General features: G+C 42.2%; 1 protein-coding gene across 1 annotated transcript in view; it reads right to left on the bottom strand.

The window, feature by feature from the left end:
* kdm3b (lysine (K)-specific demethylase 3B) overlaps nucleotides 1-22021 on the bottom strand; it is a 64064-nt gene that overhangs the window by 17977 nt on the left and 24066 nt on the right. Inside the window, exons 5-10 of the mRNA XM_056283843.1 lie at nucleotides 17270-17394; nucleotides 17075-17134; nucleotides 16212-16925; nucleotides 14768-16043; nucleotides 14451-14661; nucleotides 11430-11644 (exon numbers count right to left, since the gene is read on the bottom strand). Of these exons, the coding sequence (XP_056139818.1) occupies nucleotides 11430-11644; nucleotides 14451-14661; nucleotides 14768-16043; nucleotides 16212-16925; nucleotides 17075-17134; nucleotides 17270-17394 (2601 nt within the window). The remainder of the gene's footprint in view (nucleotides 1-11429; nucleotides 11645-14450; nucleotides 14662-14767; nucleotides 16044-16211; nucleotides 16926-17074; nucleotides 17135-17269; nucleotides 17395-22021) is intronic.

Below are 22021 nucleotides of genomic sequence, written 5' to 3' on the forward strand. Positions count from 1 at the left end.
GAATACACGAGTTGTACGAAAAGGAGCGGACTATAAAAGCGACGGTGTTACAACGTGCACCAACTGTTGCTCTCACTGGAGACTATTGGACATCGCTCGGTACCATAATTACCTCGGAGTTACAGTGCATTATATTGATGAACAGTGGGAGCTGCATTCACATGCTCCGACTGTAATGAAAACAGAAGACAGACAATTTGCTGAAACGTGCGCGGGACATTTTATTCATGTTCCACAGCAGTGGAACATTTCAAATAAAGTCAGCACACTTCGCACAGATAGTGCAAGAAATATGATCGCTGCTGCGAGACATCTGCCTTTTGAACACGTTCCCTGCGTCGCGCACAGTCTCCAGCATTCTGTCACAGTATCTCTGCAGAACAGTGCGTTTGACAATGTCCTGGCCAAATGTAGAAAAGTTGTGGGCCACTTTAAACACAGTCCAGCAAGTGCTGCAGAATTAGAACAACAACAAATTGAACATGGACAAAAGAAGGAGTCGCTTATACAAGACATTCCAACCAGATGGAATTCGACTCTGGACGTGATAAAAAGTGTCCGCAGAAACGAACAGCCACTGAGGGATGTCCTCACCACACACAACACCAAGATTGCCATGCCAACTACAGCTGAAATGGACAAACTACGGAGGTTGGAAACGCTACTGGAGCCCTGCAGGTATATTTTACGTCCTGTCCTGTCTGAGTGCGTGTGAGAGAGAAATAGTGTCTGTATGTGTGTGTAAATATAGCATGAATATGTAGAGGAAATTTTAGTAAGTGAATGCAATACATTTTGACTGAAATGGGTTTGATTTTTTTTTTTGCATGTATGTGACTGAACTTCTGGGAAGAGAAAAGTATGTTTCATGCTCTGTGGTTCTGCCTGCTTTTTGCCATCTCTCTCGGGTGATGGAGAGCTCAGATGATGACCCTGCCTACGTGGTCAAATTCAAGTCTACATTCAGAACAGACATGGAGACACGCAAGGAAAATGCCAACATTGCATATCTAAAGATTGCTACCGCATTGGACCCAAGATTCAAGGACCTCAAGTGTATACCCAGAGCTGAGAGGGGTGAGGTGTGGGCCTGTCACCAACTTACTCAAGGAACAGAGGGTTGTTGCAGAGAAACCTGTGGAAGCAACAACATCTGAGTCACCAAAGAAAAGTTAGCCCTATTGGCTGCTTCATCAGAGTCTGATTCTGAACAGGAGGAAGACTCAGTTGAGAACTGTGTGCGTCATTAGAGTGGTGGTCCAAACATGCAGGCTCACACAGCAGGCTGGCCTCCATTGCACAGAAGTACTTGGCCACACCTGCAACATCCGTACCCTGTGAAAGGTTGTTTTCTCTTGCTGGTCATATTGTACAGAAGAGAGTTTCTTTATCATCTGAAAATGTAAATGACCTTGTGTGTCTTAGCAACTGGCTTGGTGAAGAGGAGTAAGAAAATGTAAAGTCGGAGGAATGGATGGATAAATGCAGTTGTGGCAGACTGGGGGGAGGGAGTGGGTTAGGCGTGGGCTGGGTCCAGGTGAGAGTCGAGTCAGCAGACTGATTCTCCCCTGGGCCCAGGTTCATATAGCACCTTATTTGTTAGTGTTTGCAAATCAAATGTTATTGCACTTTTGTTCATATAGCAGTACTTTTAAAATAAAAGTGTGCAATACACTACTTTTGAATTCATTATTGAATTTTGCACATAACAATGTGATTAATCGCGATTAATCGCATAAAATATGCGAGTAGTCGCGATTAAAAAAATTAATCGTTGCCCGGCACTTATATGTGTGTGTGTGTTTGTGCATATATGTATGTATGTGTGTGTATATGTATGTATGATATTTTTAATACCAACTTTCTTAAAGGTGAACCATCCTTATGTTTACTTTCTTACGTTCTCTGTACTCATACAATTGAGCTGCGGAGTTGTTGGTGCTATGGTATAGTACTATAGTTAGGTGGTGTGCACTGAAGCTACAAGAGCAGTTTACCTGCTGTCGCCATCGTTTGGAGATGGGGAGCTGGGTATGGGGGAGGGGTGGGTGTGTGGTTGGTTGTTGTTGCTACTTGTCTGCAGGGTGTGTATGTTTTTTTTCTCTTTTTTTTTTTCTCTCTTCTCATGTCATCTGGCAATTACTTGGGCCGCTACACACTCAAATTGTACAGTTTAGAGGGCAGGTAGAAATTTGAGTTCAAATAGGCCTAATTCCACTAAGTTTTTATCATGGAACGTGAAAGGCATGTGTAACCCATGTATTTTTCCCCTACATAGAAAGGGTTAATATCCCCTCGTATTATTTCCCATGATTTTACTTAATTGTAATACCCCCTATCGCCAATAGAGGGCGCAACAGACCACATATGTGGGTCACTTTTCCTATGTTGCGTCAGTCTGGAGTTGATCAGCAAAGCAGATCTCGGTGGAGGACGTCATTCCAGACATAGACAAAGATTTAAGATAAAGATAACCATTTAACTTCGAGTTTGTTTCATAAAACCTGTTGTATGAACACGGGAGAAGTGTCCGACTGTGAACAGTCCACCATTTATTGTTTTCTTTCTGAGTTTAATCGTGCGAAAGCTCTGGTGAGTTACATTTTTTCCTCATGTCACAAGTCATGCTAGCTAAAATATTGGGTGCTTCGTGTGTTGCTAGCTCATGAAACGGCAGCGTCGTTACTGTTTTCTTTTACTGATTTCGTGATATATTTCATTTTCATGATAGTAAAGTTCATATTTCATATAGATATTTAAAAACCAATCGGAGACCAAGTTATATACAGGGTTCCCGCGGGTCCTTAAAAAGTCTAAAATTCTGAACTATACATTTAAGGCCTTAAAACGTCTTAAAAACGGCCAGATTTTCATCAGAGGTCTTAAATTTAATTTGGTCAGGTCTAAAAAATATTTACCCTCGTGCTGGCCGCGGAAATTTATTACAAAGTTGCAAAAAAGTATCGAGTACAAAGCGGAGTGCTAGTAAAGTCTTTGAAGGGCGCCGCCCTCAAGAACGTTGATTCGGTGTGTTCTAGTTCTTTCTGGGGGATATTCAGGGGATATTGGTGTTGGAACGTACGCGGTGATAAAACTACAAATCCCGTGATAAATGCAATACCTGCCCGCGAAATACGTCTGCGTCTCCTCAGAGTTTGTTAAAGTTGGCGTCACTGAAGAAAATGGGAAAGTGTACTTTCAACAAGACGTGGCTAGATCACAGCGATTTCCGCTGCTGGTTACAAGCGGTATCCAGCTCCAAGTACGAGGCACGCTGCAAACTTTGTTAAAAAAAACTACTCAATTAGGGACTCTGGGCGTGAAGGCACTAGAGTCACACGCCAAAGCGGAGAAGCATAGCCGAAAAATGCCTTCAGCGGACTCGGCCCATCAGCCAGTTTGGTGCCGCACCCCTGCCGTCATCCTCCTCAATGCCTGGTCCCTCCGATATCCAGCGCAACGTCATCGCTGCTCCGTCGAACTACCTTCGGGGTACTTTTGGATCGACTGACACGTCGAAAGCCGAAGTGCTTTGGATACTTCACACGGTGTCAAAACACCATTCGTTTAATAGCAACAGTGAGATTAGCGATCTCTTCCGAGTGATGTTCCCTGACTCAGTAATCGCGAAGACGTTCTCTTCCAAGTTTGTTTTAGCCTGTTTTCATTTTGTCATTTTGGACACGTGACACGGCTGTTGAGATGTAGACGTTCAGTTGAGTTGTAGACGTTGTTGGGTGTGGAAGGTCAATGACTGAATTCATTGAAATAAAATGATTTTTTCAGAATTTCTTTGGTTTAAATATTTTTTTGGTAATGTGTCGTGTAGGTCTTAAATTTCAATTTTTATGGTCTTAAAATGTCTTAAAAAGGTCTTAAATTTGACTTACTGAAACCTGCAAGAACCCTGTATATACAGTTAGGTCCATAAGTATTTGGACAGTTACACAGTATTTGTAATTTTGCCCCTGTACACCACCACAGTGGATTTGACATGAAGTGTTTGAGATGTGATTGAAGAGTAGACTTTCAGCCTTAATTTAAGGGGTTGGCTAAAAATATAGCATTAACTGTTCAGGAATTACAGCCATGGATATACAGGGTCACCCCATTTTCAGAGGCTCAAAAGTAATTGGACAAACAAACACAACTGTGATTATAACAATTATATTTAACGTTTAGAGGAAAATCCTTTGCAGTCAACGACTGTCTGAAGTCTGGAACCCATCGACATCTTCAAATTCTGAGTTTCCTCCTTTGAAATGCTCTGCCAAGACTTAACGGCAGCTGTCTTCGGTTGCTGGTTGTTTGTGGGTCTTTTGACCGTTAGTTTGATCATCAGCAAGTGAAAAGCATGCTCACTTGGGTTGAGGTCAGGTGACTGACTTGGTCACTGATGAATATTCCACTTTTCTGCCTTGAGAGACCCTTGGGTTGCTTTCTCAGCTTGTTTTGTGTCATTATCCATCTGAGGTGTGAAGCGCCGTCCTCTCAGTTTTGTGACATTTGACTAAATCTGAGCAAATGGTATATCCTTATAAACATCACAATCCATCCTGCTACTTCTGTCAGTAGTCACATTATCAGTAAACACCAATGACCAAATTCCACTGGCAACCATACATGCCCATTTCATAACACTACCTCCACCATGTCTGACAGATGATATGGTATGCTGAGAATCATGAGCTGTTCATTTTGTTCTCCACACTTTTCCTCTTCCCATCCTTCTGGTACAAGTTAATCAATGCTTCATCTGTCCAAAGAACCTTGTTCCAGAACTGGGTAGGTTTTTAGGTGTTTTTAAACAGTCTAATCTGGCCTTCCTGTTCTTAAGTGACACCAGTGGTTTTCACCTTGTCGTAAACCCTCTGTATTTATTTTCATGCAGGTGTCTCTTGGTTGTAGACTTGGACAATGATACCCCTTCCCCTCAACAGTGTTTCTGACTTCACTAGATGTTGTGAATGTGTTTGTCTTCACTAGGGAAAGAATTCTGCGATCATCCTCTGTAGATGTGTTCCATGGTCTTCCAAGCCTTTTGGTTTTGCTGAGCTTGCCAGTTCATTCTTTCTTTTTAAGAATGTACCAAAATGTTGGTTTGGCCACTCCTGAAGTGTTTACTATCCATCTGCTGGATTTCCTTTGCTTTTTCAGCCTAATGATGGCCTCCATCACAAGTATTGACACCTCTAAGGACTTCATGTTGAGAGTTCTGATGAACAGCTACCAAATGCAAATGTAAATACTTGGAATGAGCTCTGGACCTTTTATCTGCTTGATTTGTCATGGAATAATGGTGGAAAAGGTCTTACTTGCCCATGAAACCACTTGTTAGTCAAGTGTCCAATTACTTTTGATCCTCTGAAAATGGGGTGACCATTTATAAAACTAGCTGTAATTCCTGAACAGTTAATGCAATATTTTTGTCCAACCCCTTAAATTAAAGCTGAAAATCTACACTTCAATCACATATTGGTTACTTCATTTTAAATCCACTGTGGTGGTGTACAGGGGCAAAATTACAAATATTGTGTCACTGTCCAAATACTTATGGCCCTAACTGTATTTGATATGAGTCTCTTGAATGATGTTTAGCTCACGATGCTAATAGCTAAGCTGTAGCTATGTAACGTTAGTGAACGAGTCATTTGATTCATTTGAGCATTCGGTTCATGTGAGGTAACGTGAGTTGATGCTGAATTGATTTATAATTGATATAGAAGTTACACTGTCAGTCGAGATTTAGATAAGACTCCTAACGGAACCCCTGCTATATGCAGGTTGGGTTTTTTTTTTTTGTGGACTTGCAAAGTGTTGAACGGCAAGCCAGGACCCCCAAGCCCGAGCGCCCTTGCTCGAGTCTGCATCCACGCGCTCCACCCGGCATGCTATCTTCAGACAGCAAGTTCTCAACTCTGCACGCTGCACGCGCCAGGAGCAGTACCATCATTCACGCCAGGCTGCAACAACGTGTAGGATACAGCTAAGCAAACGAGCTCTTTTCCAAAATCACACTACCCGGCTAGATGGGACATTTATTGACTTTTATTTTATTTTCAAGGTTGCAACCGATTTAGTCATAGGAATTATAATGTGTACTATATATATGTTTGATATGTTTGACCTTATTGAGAAGGGATTTGAATATTGATCATATTGATAATAAAAGACCGGCATTTATTACTTTTTTCTAAAATCTCGTCACTGTGCCTTTTATACTCCTAGAGTCAACCCTAGAGTCTTAAACCCTTTACTAGACTGTTTAACCGCTTGAGTCCTGATAAGAATTACTTGGTTAGATATCTTGGCCCAAATAGAACTTGTTACATAAGCATTTAGTGGCGAGCCAGCCAAGAGTATTTAAGGAGCGGTATTAGTTATTAATTGCCGGTGATCAATATTTTTTTTCAAAAAAAAAAAAAAAAGCTTACTCCCCACATTGAAATTTGGTACCAATTTCACTGACACTTTGGATTTTTTTTCTACATCCCTTCAAGGCCCTATTGATAGAAATCACCTATTTTCCCCATCCTTAATGGATGACACAGGAAAGGTTTAAGGACATTCCTAAACCTATTTGTAAATGACACTTTTTCTAGCTTCCCCACCCTAGCCTCTAAGTTCTCCCTACCCCCATCTCATCTTTTCCGTTATTTCCAGGTTAGGCACTATGTCTCCTCCTGTATTCCTACTTTTCCTGTTCTCCCTCCCAAACAACTGTGGGATGAGCTTATAATTTTACTTCCCCAACAGAGGGCAGCTATTTCCAACATCTATTCAATTATCATGTCACTTAATATGTGTTCTTTGAACAAGACAAAGACTGCTTGGGCACAAGAAATTGGGGTTGAACTGGATGAAGAATGGTGGGATGAGGCGATTGATAGGGTGCGAACTACCACCTCCTCTGCCAATCTCGGGCTTATACAATTCAAAGTTTTGCACAGAGTACACTTCTCCAAATCCAGACAATCCAAACTATATCTGAATGTAAGTGACAATTGTGACAGATGTCATGTCTCCCCATGTGACCCCTCATGTTTGTTCACGCCCCCAAATTGCAACCCTATTGGCATTCAATCTTTAAAATTTTTTGATGTCCTTGAAATTGACCTGCAACTATGCCCCTTAATAGCCATCTTTGTCATCCCCATGGGTTTGTTTTCTTTAAATCATAAACAAGCTGACGTTGTCGCTTTCACAACCCTGTTAGCCCGTTGCAGAATTCTTCTTAACTGGAAGTCTGCACTGCCTCCCTCCTCCTCCTCTTGGCTTAAAGATGTGACGTTCTTTCCTAAGTTGGAGAAAATTAAATACTCTTTGAGGGGTTCAAATGATAAATTCATCACAAAATGACAACCCTTTATATTATTCTTTAATGCCTTGCAGAGGCTTCCTATGGATGAGGGGCCGTAATTTGAGATGTTCCTAGACACCTGAGTCATCTTACTGTCACCGACTATATGCTGACAACATGCGGTCCAAGCAATTTGCCAACTTGCCAGTTTTATTTTATTCATTTGTCTCTCATACTGTCAATATACTGTTGTTTTGTTGTTGTGCTGTTATCTTATCGTATTGTACATTTTATGTTGTTGCTGTTACAGGTTGTGAGAGGGGGGTGGGTGGGGTTATATTGGTAATAACCTGTAACTATGGCAAAATCTGAATAAAAATATATTTAAAAAAAAAAATAGTAGCCGTACAACCGGGCTTGGTAAAGTTGATGTTTAGTTAAAGGGAGACTGACATGCCCTTTCTGAACATATTTTTTTACATTGGGAGTTTGAATCATAACTGAAAATAGGAGTGGTTTTAAGAATTCAAAGCTATTGGCTACTGTCTTCCTGGGTGGGTGGGGCTCGGTACCGCTTGTCACTTGTTAATTTACAAAAAAACGTCGGATAGCAATCGCAAGAGGGAGATCCTCTGCGAGGATTACAGTTTTGAGGAGGAGGATTCTGTGATACAAATAACCGTTAGATACAAACCCCAATTCCAATGAAGTTGGGACATTGTGTAAAACGTAAATAAAAACAGAATACAATGATTTGCAAATCCTTTTCGACCTATATTCAATTGAGTACCCTACAAAGACAAGATATTTAATGTTCAAACTGATAAACTTTATTGGGTTTTTTTGCAAATATTCACTCATTTTGAATTTCATGTCTGCAAAACGTTCCAAAAAAGCTGGGACAGGGGCATGTTTACCACTGTGTTACATCACCTTTCCTTTGAACAACACTCAATAAGCATTTGGGAACTGAGGACACTAATTGTTGAAGCTTTGTAGGTGGAATTCTTTCCCATTCTTGCTTGATGTACGACTTCAGTTGCTCAACAGTCCTGGGTCTCCGTTGTCGTATTTTGCGCTTCATAATGCGCCACACATTTTCAATGGGAGACGGGTCTGGACTGCAGTCAGGCCAGTACAGTACCCACACTCTTTTACTACGAAGCCACGCTGTTGTAACACGTGCAGAATGTGACTTGGCATTGTCTTGCTGAAATAAGCAGGGACGTCCCTTAAAAAGACGTCGCTTGGATGACAGCATATGTTGCTCCAAAACCTGTCTGTACCTTTCAGCATTAATGGTGCCTTCACAGATGTGCAAGTTACCCATGCCATGGGCACTAACACACCTCCATACCATCACAGATGCTGGCTTTTCAACTTTGCGCTGATAACAATCTGGATGGTCCTTTTCCTTTTAAGCCCGGAGGACATGACATCCATGATTTCCAAATACAATTTGAAATGTGGACTCGTCAGACCACAGCACACTTTTCCACTTTGCGTCAGTCCATCTCAGATGAGCTCGGGCCCAGAGAAGCCGGCGGCGTTTCTGGGTATTGTTGATATATGGCTTTCGCTTTGCACGGTAGAGTTTTAACTTGCACTTGTAGATGTAGCAACGAACTGTGTTAACTGACAATGGTTTTCCAAAGTGTTCCTGAGCCCACATGGTAATATCCTTTACAGAATGTCGGTTTTTAATGCAGTGCCGCCTGAGGGATCAAAGGTCACAGGCATTCAATGTTGGTTTTCGGCCTTGCCGCTTACGTGCAGAGATTTCTCCGGATTCTCTGAATCTTTTGATATTATGGACTGTAGATGATGAAATCCCTAAATTCCTTGCAATTGTACGTTGAGAAACGTTGTTCTTAAACTGTTTGGCTATTTGCTCACGCAGTTGTTCACAAAGTGGTGAACCTCGCTCCATCCTTGCTTGTGAATGACTGAGCCTTTCTGGGATGCTCATTTTATACCCAATCATGACACTCACCCGTTTCCAATTAACCTGTTCACCTGTCGAATGTTCCAAACAGGTGTTTTTTTGAGCATTCCTCAACTTTCCCAGTCTTTTGTTGCCCCTGTCCCAGCTTCTTTGGAACATGTTGCAGGCATCAAATTCAAAATGAGTGAATATTTGCAAAAAACAAAGTTTATCAGTTTGAACATTAAATATCTTGTCTTTGTGGTGTATTCAATTGAATATAGGTCGAAAAGGATTTGCAAATCATTGTATTTCGTTTTTATTCACGTTTTACACAACGTCCCAACTTCATTGGAATTGGGGTTTGTAGATAGATAATATATAGATAGATCGAACGATAGATAGATAGATAGCAATATGTCGTAGCAAGATCGATAAAGTCTCAGCAAAATAGCACAAACTCGAGCCAAATAGCCAGCAGGAGTGGGGTGAAAGAATAGCTTCTCTGTGGTTTTATAGCATCTCACTACGGACACACCCTATATGCAAACTGACTCATGTCTACGTATCCACCGGCACAATTTGACATTGGACACCATCTACAGTCAATCACAGAGCTCTCTCGAGTGGCCGCAGACACGCTGTTTTGGCCACTGAATTTCTCCGTGGTCACATTCCAACTTGGAACATAGCCTATCAATAGGAATTTTCAGATTTTGATGTCAGTATCACTTTTATAAACGACAAACATTTGTGAAATCCCAGCACTTGCGTGGATGTGAGTTTTTGCCTTCGTCCTCCACTGCGTCAGCCAAGACACACGGACCAAAACCGTAACAACACACACATGCACACACACACTAACTAACGCTAGCACTTAGTCCGTTAGCTCGATGCAAAAACATAATGGGAATTACCATTAACATGCTAACAGAAATTAGTATCGCAATCGCAATAATAATATCTTAAATCTATTTTACTTCACATGCTTAACATAAAATGGCATGGGTGCTCATACTTAACAGACATATATTTATTTTGCTCTGTGGAGCTGCTGACTTCACACTGCTAACACCATGTGCTGGCTTCAACACGCCACACTGACCAGCTACAGCAGCCCCAAACGGTCAAAACTCAAAATGCCCAGAGTTTAAAAATAGTCAGCCACTAGGTGGAGACATTGCACGCCAGGAGCGATTATACCTGTTATACAGCACAGTTTATTTTATAATCCAGAGGTGCCCAAATTCTTTTTTATGAAGGGCCCAAAATTAGGATCTGAGCGAGGGGCTAAATACAATTAAAATTTTCCAGGACAACATAGATTTTCTTCCAGGATATTTGGTCATTTTAGTCAATTTTCCAGGTTTTTCATGAATGGAAATCTAGTCTCTGAATTGCCAGGTTTTCCAGGACGAGTGGGAACCCTGAGTTGGCTTAAGCTCGTTTCCCATAGAATTTTGTAGAAGTGGGTGGTAAGCATGTTCTTGGGCTCTACTTGGGTCCATTCCAGGATCAGACCCAGTCGGTGTTGCACTTAAGAAACTACACTTCTTATATTATTTATATTATGATGTACTGATCAGTGTGGTGCAGTGGTTAGGAAGGTCGCTTCACAGCTAGAAGGTCCTGGGTTCGAGCCCCGGGGTAGTCCAACCTTGGGGGTCGTCCCGGGTTGTCCTCTGTGTGGAGTTTGCATGTTCTCCCTGTATCTGCGTGGGTTTCCTCCGGGTGCTCCGGTTTCCTCCCACAGTCCAAAGACATGTAGGTAAGGTGAATCGGCCATACTAAATTATCCCTAGGTGTGAATGTGTGTGTGTGTGTGTGTGTGTGTGTGTGTGTGTGTGTGTGTGTGTGTGTGTGTGTGTGTGTGTGTGTGTGTGTGTGTGTGTGTGTTGGCCCTGTGATGGCCCTGTGATGGCCTGGCAGCCTGTCCAGGGTGTCTCCCCACCTGCCGCCCAATGACTGCTGGGATAGGCTCCAGCATCCCCGCGACCCTGAGAGCAGGATGAGCGGTTTGGATGATGGATGGATGGATGGATGATCACTATGTTGGGATATCAATTGTAATCCTCATTTTAGGTAAATACAAAGGGTGGATTTTCATTGTGTTTGCTTTGTTCTAACGATAGGGGGCCCACACCACAGCAAATTCCACATAAAGGAAACACAGGCCCAGGTGAGGTAATTTCTCTTGACACTTACGGTGAGGCTCCACCATCATCATAGCCTCTTTCTCAGACATGACCAGCTGGCAGAACTGGTCTCCCACATTGGCCAGGATATACTTAGATGTATCCAGGTCAAGACCCTCCTGAACAGTCGGGGCAGGCAGCCACAGTCCCATGGCCATAGCATCACTCTGCTGAGGGCTCAAGAATCCCTCCACACGCAGTACACCTTTACGGGTAAATGCCAACCTGGACAGGGGTATAAAAGGTTAGATTAGTGGCAAGGTGCTATTTGGAGGACAGTAAAAAAAAAGATATAATTTATTCAGTGTTTCCCATATCCTGATAAAATTTGAGCAGCCTATGCAGCTTAGGTGTCCAAGTTAATTAGGAAGTTTGGAATTTAATTTGGGTGCCATTATGTACCTATACTTGTCTAGTATTCAAACCTGGTGCGTCATGTCAATATAGATTAGGTTTTAAAAAAAAAGAAGGATTTAATGCCATCAAGCACTGTATGCACATTACCAAGGTACAACAATCACAGTTTATGCACACTGTGTTGTATTGGTGTGAGAATTAGCACTCATTCAAGCTTTGCTTTTTGAAATTTGCCTTACAAAACTAGAAATGACATGAATCTAGCTAATGTTGCAGTAGCAAGTTGTCCAGTGGTAGCCTCACACCTAACAGAATGACAGGTTTGAGTATAAATTGAGGTTAATGTACAAGTACAGTTGAGATGCAAGGCTCACTCTATTATGAAACGTCATCCATAATGATAATGCTGCCAAGTATGGATTGTACAAACTGTCATCAGCATTATTGCATGTAATGCCACAAACCCTGAGGACTAACGTGCCAACTAACCTCCCAGAAAGCCTTTACCAACAAATACTAAAACATCAAAAGCTAAAACCCAAGTTTCTCAACATTTTTTTTTTGGTGGTGGTAGGGTAGGTGCTGAAACAACAGCACTGCATTCATAATGGTAACTTTTTGTTTTTGAGTATCTAAAACACCTATACAGTGCCTGGTAGGGATCAGAAAGTTAAAAACGACAATCTTCAGGATTGTAATTATACATACATTTTATATATATATATAATCCAGGTAGTCAAGTAAATTCTTTATGAGATAGTACAAGCTTGTTTCATGCCATAAGCAATAATCAGCTGTCAGTATTACTCACTGGATTATAATCCAGTGATTCAAATAAATTCTTTATGAGACGGTACAAGCCTGTTTCATGCCGTAAGCAATCATCAGATTGACAGCTGATGTCAGTCATTGTAGCTGATGACTGCTTACGGCATGAAACAGTCTTGCACCGTCTCATAAAGAATTTACTTGAATCACTGAATGATAGCTAGATAGATAGATAGATAGATAGATAGATAGATAGATAGATAGATAGATAGATAGATAGATGAGGAAATTAATTCCCTGCATTTGATCCATCTTATTACTTTTAAACACACTGGGTAGCTATAATGCAGTGCCCAAGGACCAACTCCCAAGTTCTGAGGTCACTGCCTCAGAACTGGCAGGAGTACCTGATACCTAAGGCTGCATTCAGACAGAATCAGACAATGCGTCAGAAATACAAGTCCACCCATTCATTTTGAATAAGGGTAGTGTGTTTACGCAGTGGCAGTGTGTACCGCAGGGGGTTAATCAAAAAAGCGCAGCTAGCAGTGTGACATATCTGGCATAATTTTGACAGCTGTCCTGATACCAATAACACATTTTTAACACTTATTGGCTGGTGCTGATAAGCTGACCAATATATCATGCACCCCTATGAAAAAATTCCAATTCTGTGCAGAAAAACGTCCTACATCACAGCGACTTTTTCTCTGCTGTCTGATCAGAGGACCAGTTCTCAGCTGAACTGTTTACAACAAAGAAAACTCAGATTGACCTCTGGGTTGGCTTGGTTAACAGACTTTCACTTCCTGAAAGAGTTAAAGCAAATGCTCTCTTCCTCGCCAGATTTTAGAAAAACAAATAGTAGCATAGGTAATAAAAGATATCTTGTTTAACAATAATAAGAAGTAATAAGTCGAATGGGTAGAGTTGGTTAGCTAATTCACTTATCGCTAATGCTAGCACACAAGTGATTGAACAGCAACTATGTGGCTGCCTAGCAACAGCACATGCCTCTCACTACCACAAACGCATCCAGTTTGATCAAGATAGGCAGATAGGACTGGTCTTAGTACTCTGTAAAGTTGGCATAGCAGGATAAACACAGCTGCAGCTACTAAAATTAATAATAGGTCCGTTTGATTAAGGAGTGCCAGACCTAGCAACAATAACATACAAACAGACCAGCAAAGCCAGCATTAACAATTGTCAATAGCACTGTCAACCAATACTGGTTTTCTGGCACACCTACATCCAACAGATCCATTATTAATTCTATTAGCTGCAACTGTGTTTATCCTGCTATGGTTAAATCACAGTGACGAGACCATCCTGGCATTTTTTTTTAAAGCTTTAAATGGTTTTTAACCTGTAGATGTCAGCAAACTCAATAAAATGGTCAATGGTTAGTTACTCTTTAAGCACCGATTACTTTGTTTCCCGGGCAGCAGTGCATAATTATATATGGTGTCTTCACAGTTTTGGAGGTTTGTTCTACAGAATACTTCCCACAGATAGCCTAGAGAAAAAAATAAAATCATTTATAAGCTACAGCTTAGTCAGAAATGAACACCTACATCTTACATTCACGTAAAAACACTTCTGGGCTCCTAGTGCCTTAATACAAAGAACACGATACGCATCGTGGTCTTTGTACTAGGCCTGTAACAAACAGTTATGGTACAAATACCCTAACTGTTTCACCCATTGTTTCCCCTACCATTGCTTTGGCAGGGTGAACCACCTCACTAAGTTGATCTACCACCCCACCAAGCGGGGGGGGGGGGGGGGCAATAAACAAGTCATTCTCCATACCACCAACACAATGGCAGCTGTAGTTTAGGAAGCCTACCACCGCACCTGATATTCTAGGGGAAACAATGCCCCCCTCATTAAAAATGCACACCTGCGGAAGTGGAAGAAGCGACAGGCCACATTAGGATCATCATCATCATCTGTGTCTTCATCCCGGTATTTACGGTAGCGCTCCAGACGACACTCTCGGCACTTGTGCAGATGAGGGGCCACGTTGATACATGAGCCATCTTGGAGGAAGGACTCACCAGACTGCTTCAGACGACGCACCTTCGTTAGGTCTTTTAACACTGACTGGCCAACTGTAGGATACACAACACACCGTTAACTCACTTGTACTATGATCCATTGTTTGGCTCTGTACCAACACAACAGCAAAGAGCATGTATGGATTAGTCCACGGTTTACCTTTGAAGGGTTTATTGCGTGGCCGGCCCTTGACAGCACCAGAGACTTTAGCTTTGTGTTGCAAGATACTATCTTTGCCAGGGCCTTGTGGTCCTCCTGGGTCCTGTCCTCTCTCCGGGCCCTCCTCATTCTCACTCAGATCTGACAGGTCACTGTTGGTGCTAGAGTCAGAGTCACGCTTGGAGGCCTGACCCCTTTCCTCCAGGGTGAACTTTTGGGTCTGGCTCTGTTCAAAAGACACGGGCTCTTCTTCAGCTCCACTAGGCCCTGTGTTTCCAAACAGGGGTAAGCTGGTTGTGGAGGTAGGTCTCTCTTCCCCATCTTGGTCTTCCTTTGGCATAAGCACTTCACTGTGTGACCTCTGAGTGAAGGCAGGGACTGGAGAGGAAGAGCTGGGGGAAGCAGCAGCTGAGAGGGCAGCAAAAGGGGAAGACAGAATCCCTTTGGGCGGCTCTGCCATAGTAAACAAGTTTGGCTTGCTGTCTGAAGGAGAGCCCACAGTCTCTGGCTCGGCCCCGGAGAGGCCAGCAAAGGAGGTGTGGGGAGTCTTGTCCCCATATGCCAGGAAGGGGTTTGAGGGCTCTTTGGAGGCCTGGAGGAACAGGTTCTTGTGGCTCTCTGGTGACATGGCCCCAGAAAGCAGCCCATGGCTTCCTGAGGAAGCTCCATTACTGCCACTTCTCTTAGCAGCAGCTTGCCCTGCAGTTGCTGGAGCCAGAGCTCCAGACCCAAGGACAGAATTTCTATTTACTCCAGACCCACTTGCACCTTGGAAGGCCGGTGAAGCTTTGTCTCCTCCAAAAGGCTTGCTGTGCACACCGTTACCTGTTGAATGGCTCTCAGGCACTTTAGGTTGTTCTTTGTGCGATGGCAGAGCTGAGACCGGTGCTGATCCAAAAAGCCCAACAGAAGTTGGGGCCACCACAGGTTTTTTTAGCCCCTCAGTGGGAGCAGCAGGCTTGAACAGGCTTGGGGGTTCCTTATTAAGACTCTCTGACACAGCAGTAAAGTAGTTGGTGTCCTTGGACTGGGTCTGACCAACTGGGCTCTGGTTAGTACCATGGTTCTGAGTCATGCATTGGAAAAACAAGTTCTGGTCTTGCTGTGAGTGTGCCTCATTTTTGGCTCCTCCAAACCCAAACCCAAAGGGCCTGGAAGAGTCCGGGGAGGCCGTGGTTGGAGTGGCTCCGTTAGTCTGGGAGCTAACATCTCCAAATACTGGAGTAGCAGCCGGTATGGCTTGGGGCACACGAAACCCTGATGACGCTTTCGAGCCCTGAGACACAAAACAGTGTGCATACAACACATCAGTCACAGTAATATAAAATCTTGCTGCATCATGGTGCAATCCAAGCAAAACAGAAAACACTATACTAACAAGGTCAACACACTGATATTTTATGACACTCTGCTGTAGTAGTGATGAACATATTGATTATCTTACCTCATTTTGGTTTCCCCAGGCAGATGTTTTTGGGTTGAAGCCTACAGAGGCAGAAAGAGCCACATTGGGACCACTGCCGTGTGAGGACGAAGAAATGGTGACAGGCCCTGGGGATACGAGAGCAGCTGTTCTAGGGTAGGCTAACTGGGAGGGCTCCTCTCTGTCTGGCTGGGGTACTGGGGAGGCCTTGGAAGCTGGGGCTCCAGGGACTAGGTTTGGCATTTGGCCAAGTGAGGGGAAAGATGTGTTAGAGAATGGGGAGGGGGCTGGTTTCAGGGGAGGAGGAGTGGGGGTATGAGAGACAGGGGTGGTTGAGTCCGCCGCTCCTTGAGTGGAAATTGTGCGCCCATTTTCCTTGACATGGGCAGGATATCGAGACAGAAGAGCGTTTGATTGGTCCATTTGGACTGAGGGTGCAGTGTTAGGGGACAATGACCCTCTGGCCTGAGGACAGGCCCCTTCTGAAGAGCTGCCATTTTTGGTGGTGCTGCTGACCCGGTCCTCTCCACCTGGCTCTCCACCCCACATCACCAGTCCTTCCACAGACGCTTTGTTAGCATCGCTGCAATTCTGTCCATCAGCCCCAACCTCACCCGCAGCTTTGAAGCGTTTTAAGTTCATGTCTTCCTCACCCTCAGAGGCAGTCCTACGCCTGCGCCCATTATCACTTTTTGCCGTTTCACTTTCCTTCCTGCGACGCCCATTCTTTCCAAGCTGAGGGGTTAGAATTGGTCAAGAGGAGCGACAGTGCATCATCAGTTTGACGAAAATAAAATCTTTCTACAATTGTGAAATTCAAATAATATATCAACATTGAGAATTTATCAATTGATCAGGTTTATGATTAAAAATAAAATCCTTACTTCCTCTTCTGTCAGCATCACATGTATCACACGAGGATCTACCACCTGATTTTCATCTCCCTACGACAAAAAAGGAAAATGGCAAAAGAAAGTGTACAAAAGAAATGTACAAATCTATAAATTTCTTTCAAAATTTTCAGCTTATTGGGTGACATCAACACTTAAGCTGGAATTCAGAATATGAGTATCAGCTACCTTGTCCATGGTGATCTCCATGATGTGAGAGACTGGGTCATGCTGAGAGACCAGCCCTATGGCCCAGCACTCCTCAAATTCAGGCTGGTACACTCGTACCCTGCGCCCCTGAATGGTGTAGGAACCTGGGGACAGGGGCAGTAACAAAAAAAGAAAAAAAAGGATGAAATGCTGGCAGGATAAAAGGCCAACAAACACATTTGTGATGGTGAAATAATGATTGTTGAAGGGGGCAGGATATTGTCAAAGCTGCAAGGGGGGCGGTTTACTCAGGTGAAAAAGAGAAGGAAGATGGATAGGAAGGGGTGATGTGGAGAAGAAATTATTTCAAGAGGGGAGTGAGGGTAACAAAGGAGTCAGGGAGAGGACAAAACTAAGAGTACATTCATTTACATACAGAGATTTTCATATATCCAAATAAATTCTATCCGACTGAAGACTCCAAATGAACTGTTTATATGTACACCAAACATGGTGATCTGTTCAAAGTATCCATCTATATGTGCAATATACATAGTCCGAACATAACTTCTGCCCACGCTAAGAGTAGCATCCAGCGTCAAGTTACCACAGCAAGTCCTGTCAATTCAGAAGTAGACACACCAATATTAAATGAGATAAAAAAAAAAACAGATGTCACCCCAAACTCACCAATTTATATCATAACTTGTTTGGCAAGGAAGGGTAACTGTACCTCCTCTATCTACAGAAATAGGCTATGGTATTAAGTTAGGCTATGTTGAAGTCAGCGCGTAAAGTTTGTCCTTTCCACAGACGAGTTCACAGCTGTATATATTAAAAAATGTATATCAAAACAATAACAGTTTCATTTTCTTCTGCCATTCAGGTTTTTTTTTAAATTACAAGTAATATATATATATATATATATATATATATATATATATATATATATATATATATATAAAAAGGCAAACTTTAAGAACTTTATACAATTTGGGAGAGGTAAAGTGTGTACATAAGACTATACAGGAGAGAGGGGATATGAGGATTCACAGTTTGTGGTAGGGTGAGTGTGAAGGTTCCCAATGCATGGTAGGGAAAAGGAGTGTGAGGGTAGAGAGAGGGTGTATTAAAATCTTAATTAATTCAATATCTCCACAAAATCTGGCCTTAAGGGCCTCGCATATTTGACCCACTTGGTCCAGAATTTAACAAACTTCTTTTTCTGAAGACAGAGGGAAAAAGTAATCTTTTACATAACATAAATGTCATTTACTATATCTATCCACTCCTGTATTGTGGGGGGTTCAGGAAGTAACCAATGTCTTGTGAGTGCTTTTTTACCAGCACATGTCAAAATACCAAATAAATATTCATCTGGCCGTCCTGCCTGGAAATAGGCATTTCCTAAGAATATTGTGGAAAATTGCACAGGCAGATCATTATTAAGTATGCTTTTCAATGCTTTGTGAAGATCTGCCCAGAAACGTCTTTTCATGGGGCACTCCCAGAATATGTGCCAGTGGTTGGCTTCCTGAAGTCCACACTGTCTCCAACATTTGGTGTCCCCCCCATCAATATGTGCTTTCTGTTTTGGTGTAATAAAAAAATCGACTAAAACACTTCCACCCAAACTCCCGCCATACAGTGCATCCGGAAAGTATTCACACCCCTTCACTTTCCCCACATTTTGTTATGTTACAGTCTTATTCCAAAATGGATTAAAGTAATTTTTTCTCATCAATCTACACACAATACCCCATAATGACAAAGTGAAAAAGGTTTTGTAGAAATTTTTGCAAATTTATTAAAAATCAAAAACTGAAATATTGCATGTACATAAGTATTCACACCCTCTGCTATGACACTCAGAATTGAGCTCAGGTTCATCCTGTTTCCACTGATCATCCTTGAGATGTTTCTACATCTTGATTGGAGTCCACCCGTAGTAAATTCAATTGATTGGACATGATTTGGAAAGGCACACACCTGTCTATATAAGGTCCCACTGTTGACAGTGCATGTCAGAGCAGAAACCAAGCCATTAAGTCAAAGGAATAGTCTGTGGACCTCCGAGACAGGATTGTATCGAGGCACAGATCTGGGGAAGGGTACAAAAAAATTTCTACAGCTTTGAAGGTTCCGAAGAGCACAGTGGTCTCCATCATTCGTAAATGGAAGAAGTTTGGATCCACCAGGACTCTTCCTAGAGCTAGCCGCCCAGCCAAACTGAGCAATCGGGGGAGAAGGGCCTTGGTCAGGGAGGTGACCAAGAACCCGATGGTCACTCTGACAGAGCTCCAGTGTTCCTCTGTGGAGATGGGAGAACCTTCCAGAAGGACAACCACCTCTGCAGCACTCCACCAATCAGGCCTTTATGGTAGAGTGGCCAGACGGAAGCCTCTGCTCAGTAAAAGGCACATGACAGCCTGCTTGGAGTTTGCCAGAAAGCAACTAAAGGACTCTCAGACCATGAGAAACAAGATTCTCTGGTCTGATGAAACCAAGATTGAACTCTTTGGCCTGAATGCCAAACGTCACGTCTGGAGGAAACCAGGCATCTCTCATCACCTTGCTAATACCATCCCTACAGTGAAGCATGGTGGTGGCAGCATCATGCTGTGGGGATGTTTTTCAGCGGCAGGAACTGGGAGACTAGTCAGGATCGAGGGAAAGATGAATGGAGCAAAGTACAGAGAGATCTTTGATGAAAACCTGCTCCAGAGCGCTCAGGACCTCAGACTGGGGTGAAGGTTTACCGTTCAACACGACAACGACCCTAAGCACACAGCCAAGACAACGAAGGAGTGGCTTCGGGACAAGTCTGTGAATGTCCTTGAGTGGCCAAGCTAGAGCCCAGATTTGAACACCATTGCACATCTCTGGAAAGACCTGAAAATAGCTGTGCAGCGATGCTCCCCATCTAACCTCACAGAGCTCGAAAGGATCTGCAGAGAAGAATGGGAGAAATACCCCAAATATAGGTGTGCCAAGCTTGTAGCTTCATACCCAAGAAGACTTGAGGCTGTAATCGCTGCCAAGGGTGCCTCAACCAAGTACTGAATAAAGGGTGTGAATACTTATGTACATGCAATATTTCAGTTTTTTATTTTTAATAAATTTGCAAAAATTTGTACAAAACCTTTTTTCGCTTTGTCATTATGGGGTATTGTATGTAGATTGATGAGAAAAAAAGGAATTCAATCCATTTTTGAATAAGGCTGTAACATAACAAAATGTGGGGAAAGTGAAGGGTTGTGAATACTTTCCGGATGCACTGTATGTGTGAGTTGGTGCATTCCCAATGGAATTTACATACATCAAGCCTATCCTCATTTGATATTGTAAAGTTGCCTTCTTTTTCTCATTTTTCTTTGATGTATTCTGTGGAGTGGGATTTTTTTGTCATAAGGCCTTTATAAATCTCGAGACAACAACCCTATTTGAGTCTTTTTGATAGGCACCAATAAATATCCTCAATATAGGATCATTAAAGTCTGTCTTATCTTTAATGTTATGTTCAAAATGATTACGTATCTGGAGATACGTATAAAAATCAGATTTTTCAAGATCATATTCTTTCCTCAACTTTTCAAAGTCTTTTAAGTGTCCCTTTTCTGTTAGGAAATAGAATGTTGTTATTCCTTTTGAAATCCAGGACTTAAATCTATAATCCATTTTATTAGGCTTGAACTCAGGATCATAGGCACACCATTGAATTATTTGTAATGTATGGCCCGGTTTAAATTCTTCTCTTATCATATTCCAGATTTTTAGTTGGGCATTAACCCATGGATTTTGCGCCTTATCTATAAACCTTCCTAAATTTTTGTGAGCCAATACTGCATGAATTGGAGGATCATTCATAATAGAGAGTTCAATATCTTTCCACCTGGCATGAAATGTTGGGTTACATATGTTGATCAAGGGTTTAGTCTGAGCTGCATAAAAATAATCCTGGAAACATGGTAGATGAGTTTTGAGTTTAACCCTGGGTTTTTTTCCCTGCCAAATAAATCTGGAAATGATCTTATTCAATTCGGAGAATTGTTTTGAAGACATTTCTACAGGAAGTGCTTGAAATAAATAGAGATATTGTGGAAGGATGTTCATCTTTACAGAATCAATTCGATGACTGAGACCAAGGAAAGAGACAGCATTCCATCTGTGTATGTCGTCTTTAATTTTTTTTAAGAGGAGACCATAATTTATTTCTGCCAGTGTTGAGATTTTTTTTCGGTAAGTATATTCCTAAATATTTCAATGAGTTCTGATTCCAATTAAGGTGAAATTTTTCCCTAAGGTGTTTTGAGGGTGTATAATTAAAAGCCAAAATTTGCGTTTTCTTTACATTTGGTTTGTATTCTGCATATCTACCAAATGTTTCTAGGAGTTTCATTAATTCAGAAAATGAGTTCGGGGGTTTACTAAATAAATCAAAATATCATCAGCGTACAATGCCAGTTTGTGGTCTTCTCCATTTATGCAGATGCCTTTGATGCTTTCAGTCTGCCTTATCCACTGTGCAAGAGGCTCAATATAAATCGCAAAGAGTAACGGTGAGATTGGGCACCCTTATCTCCAATCACGCTCTAATATAATAGTGTCTGAAAGGTACCCATTTATTTCAATTCGGGCTAATGGTTTATTAGATAACGTACGGATGCCCTTTACAAAGTTTTTGAAGAGGCCAAATTTTTCAAAAACGTTGTATAAGAACAGCCAACTCACTGAATCAAAAGCCTTCTCAGCATCCAGACTAAGAGGGCTTCCAATTTATTATGTTGGATA

The sequence above is a fragment of the Lampris incognitus genome, chromosome 1, assembly GCF_029633865.1.
Source record: "Lampris incognitus isolate fLamInc1 chromosome 1, fLamInc1.hap2, whole genome shotgun sequence".
Classification (NCBI taxonomy): Eukaryota; Metazoa; Chordata; class Actinopteri; order Lampriformes; family Lampridae; genus Lampris; species Lampris incognitus.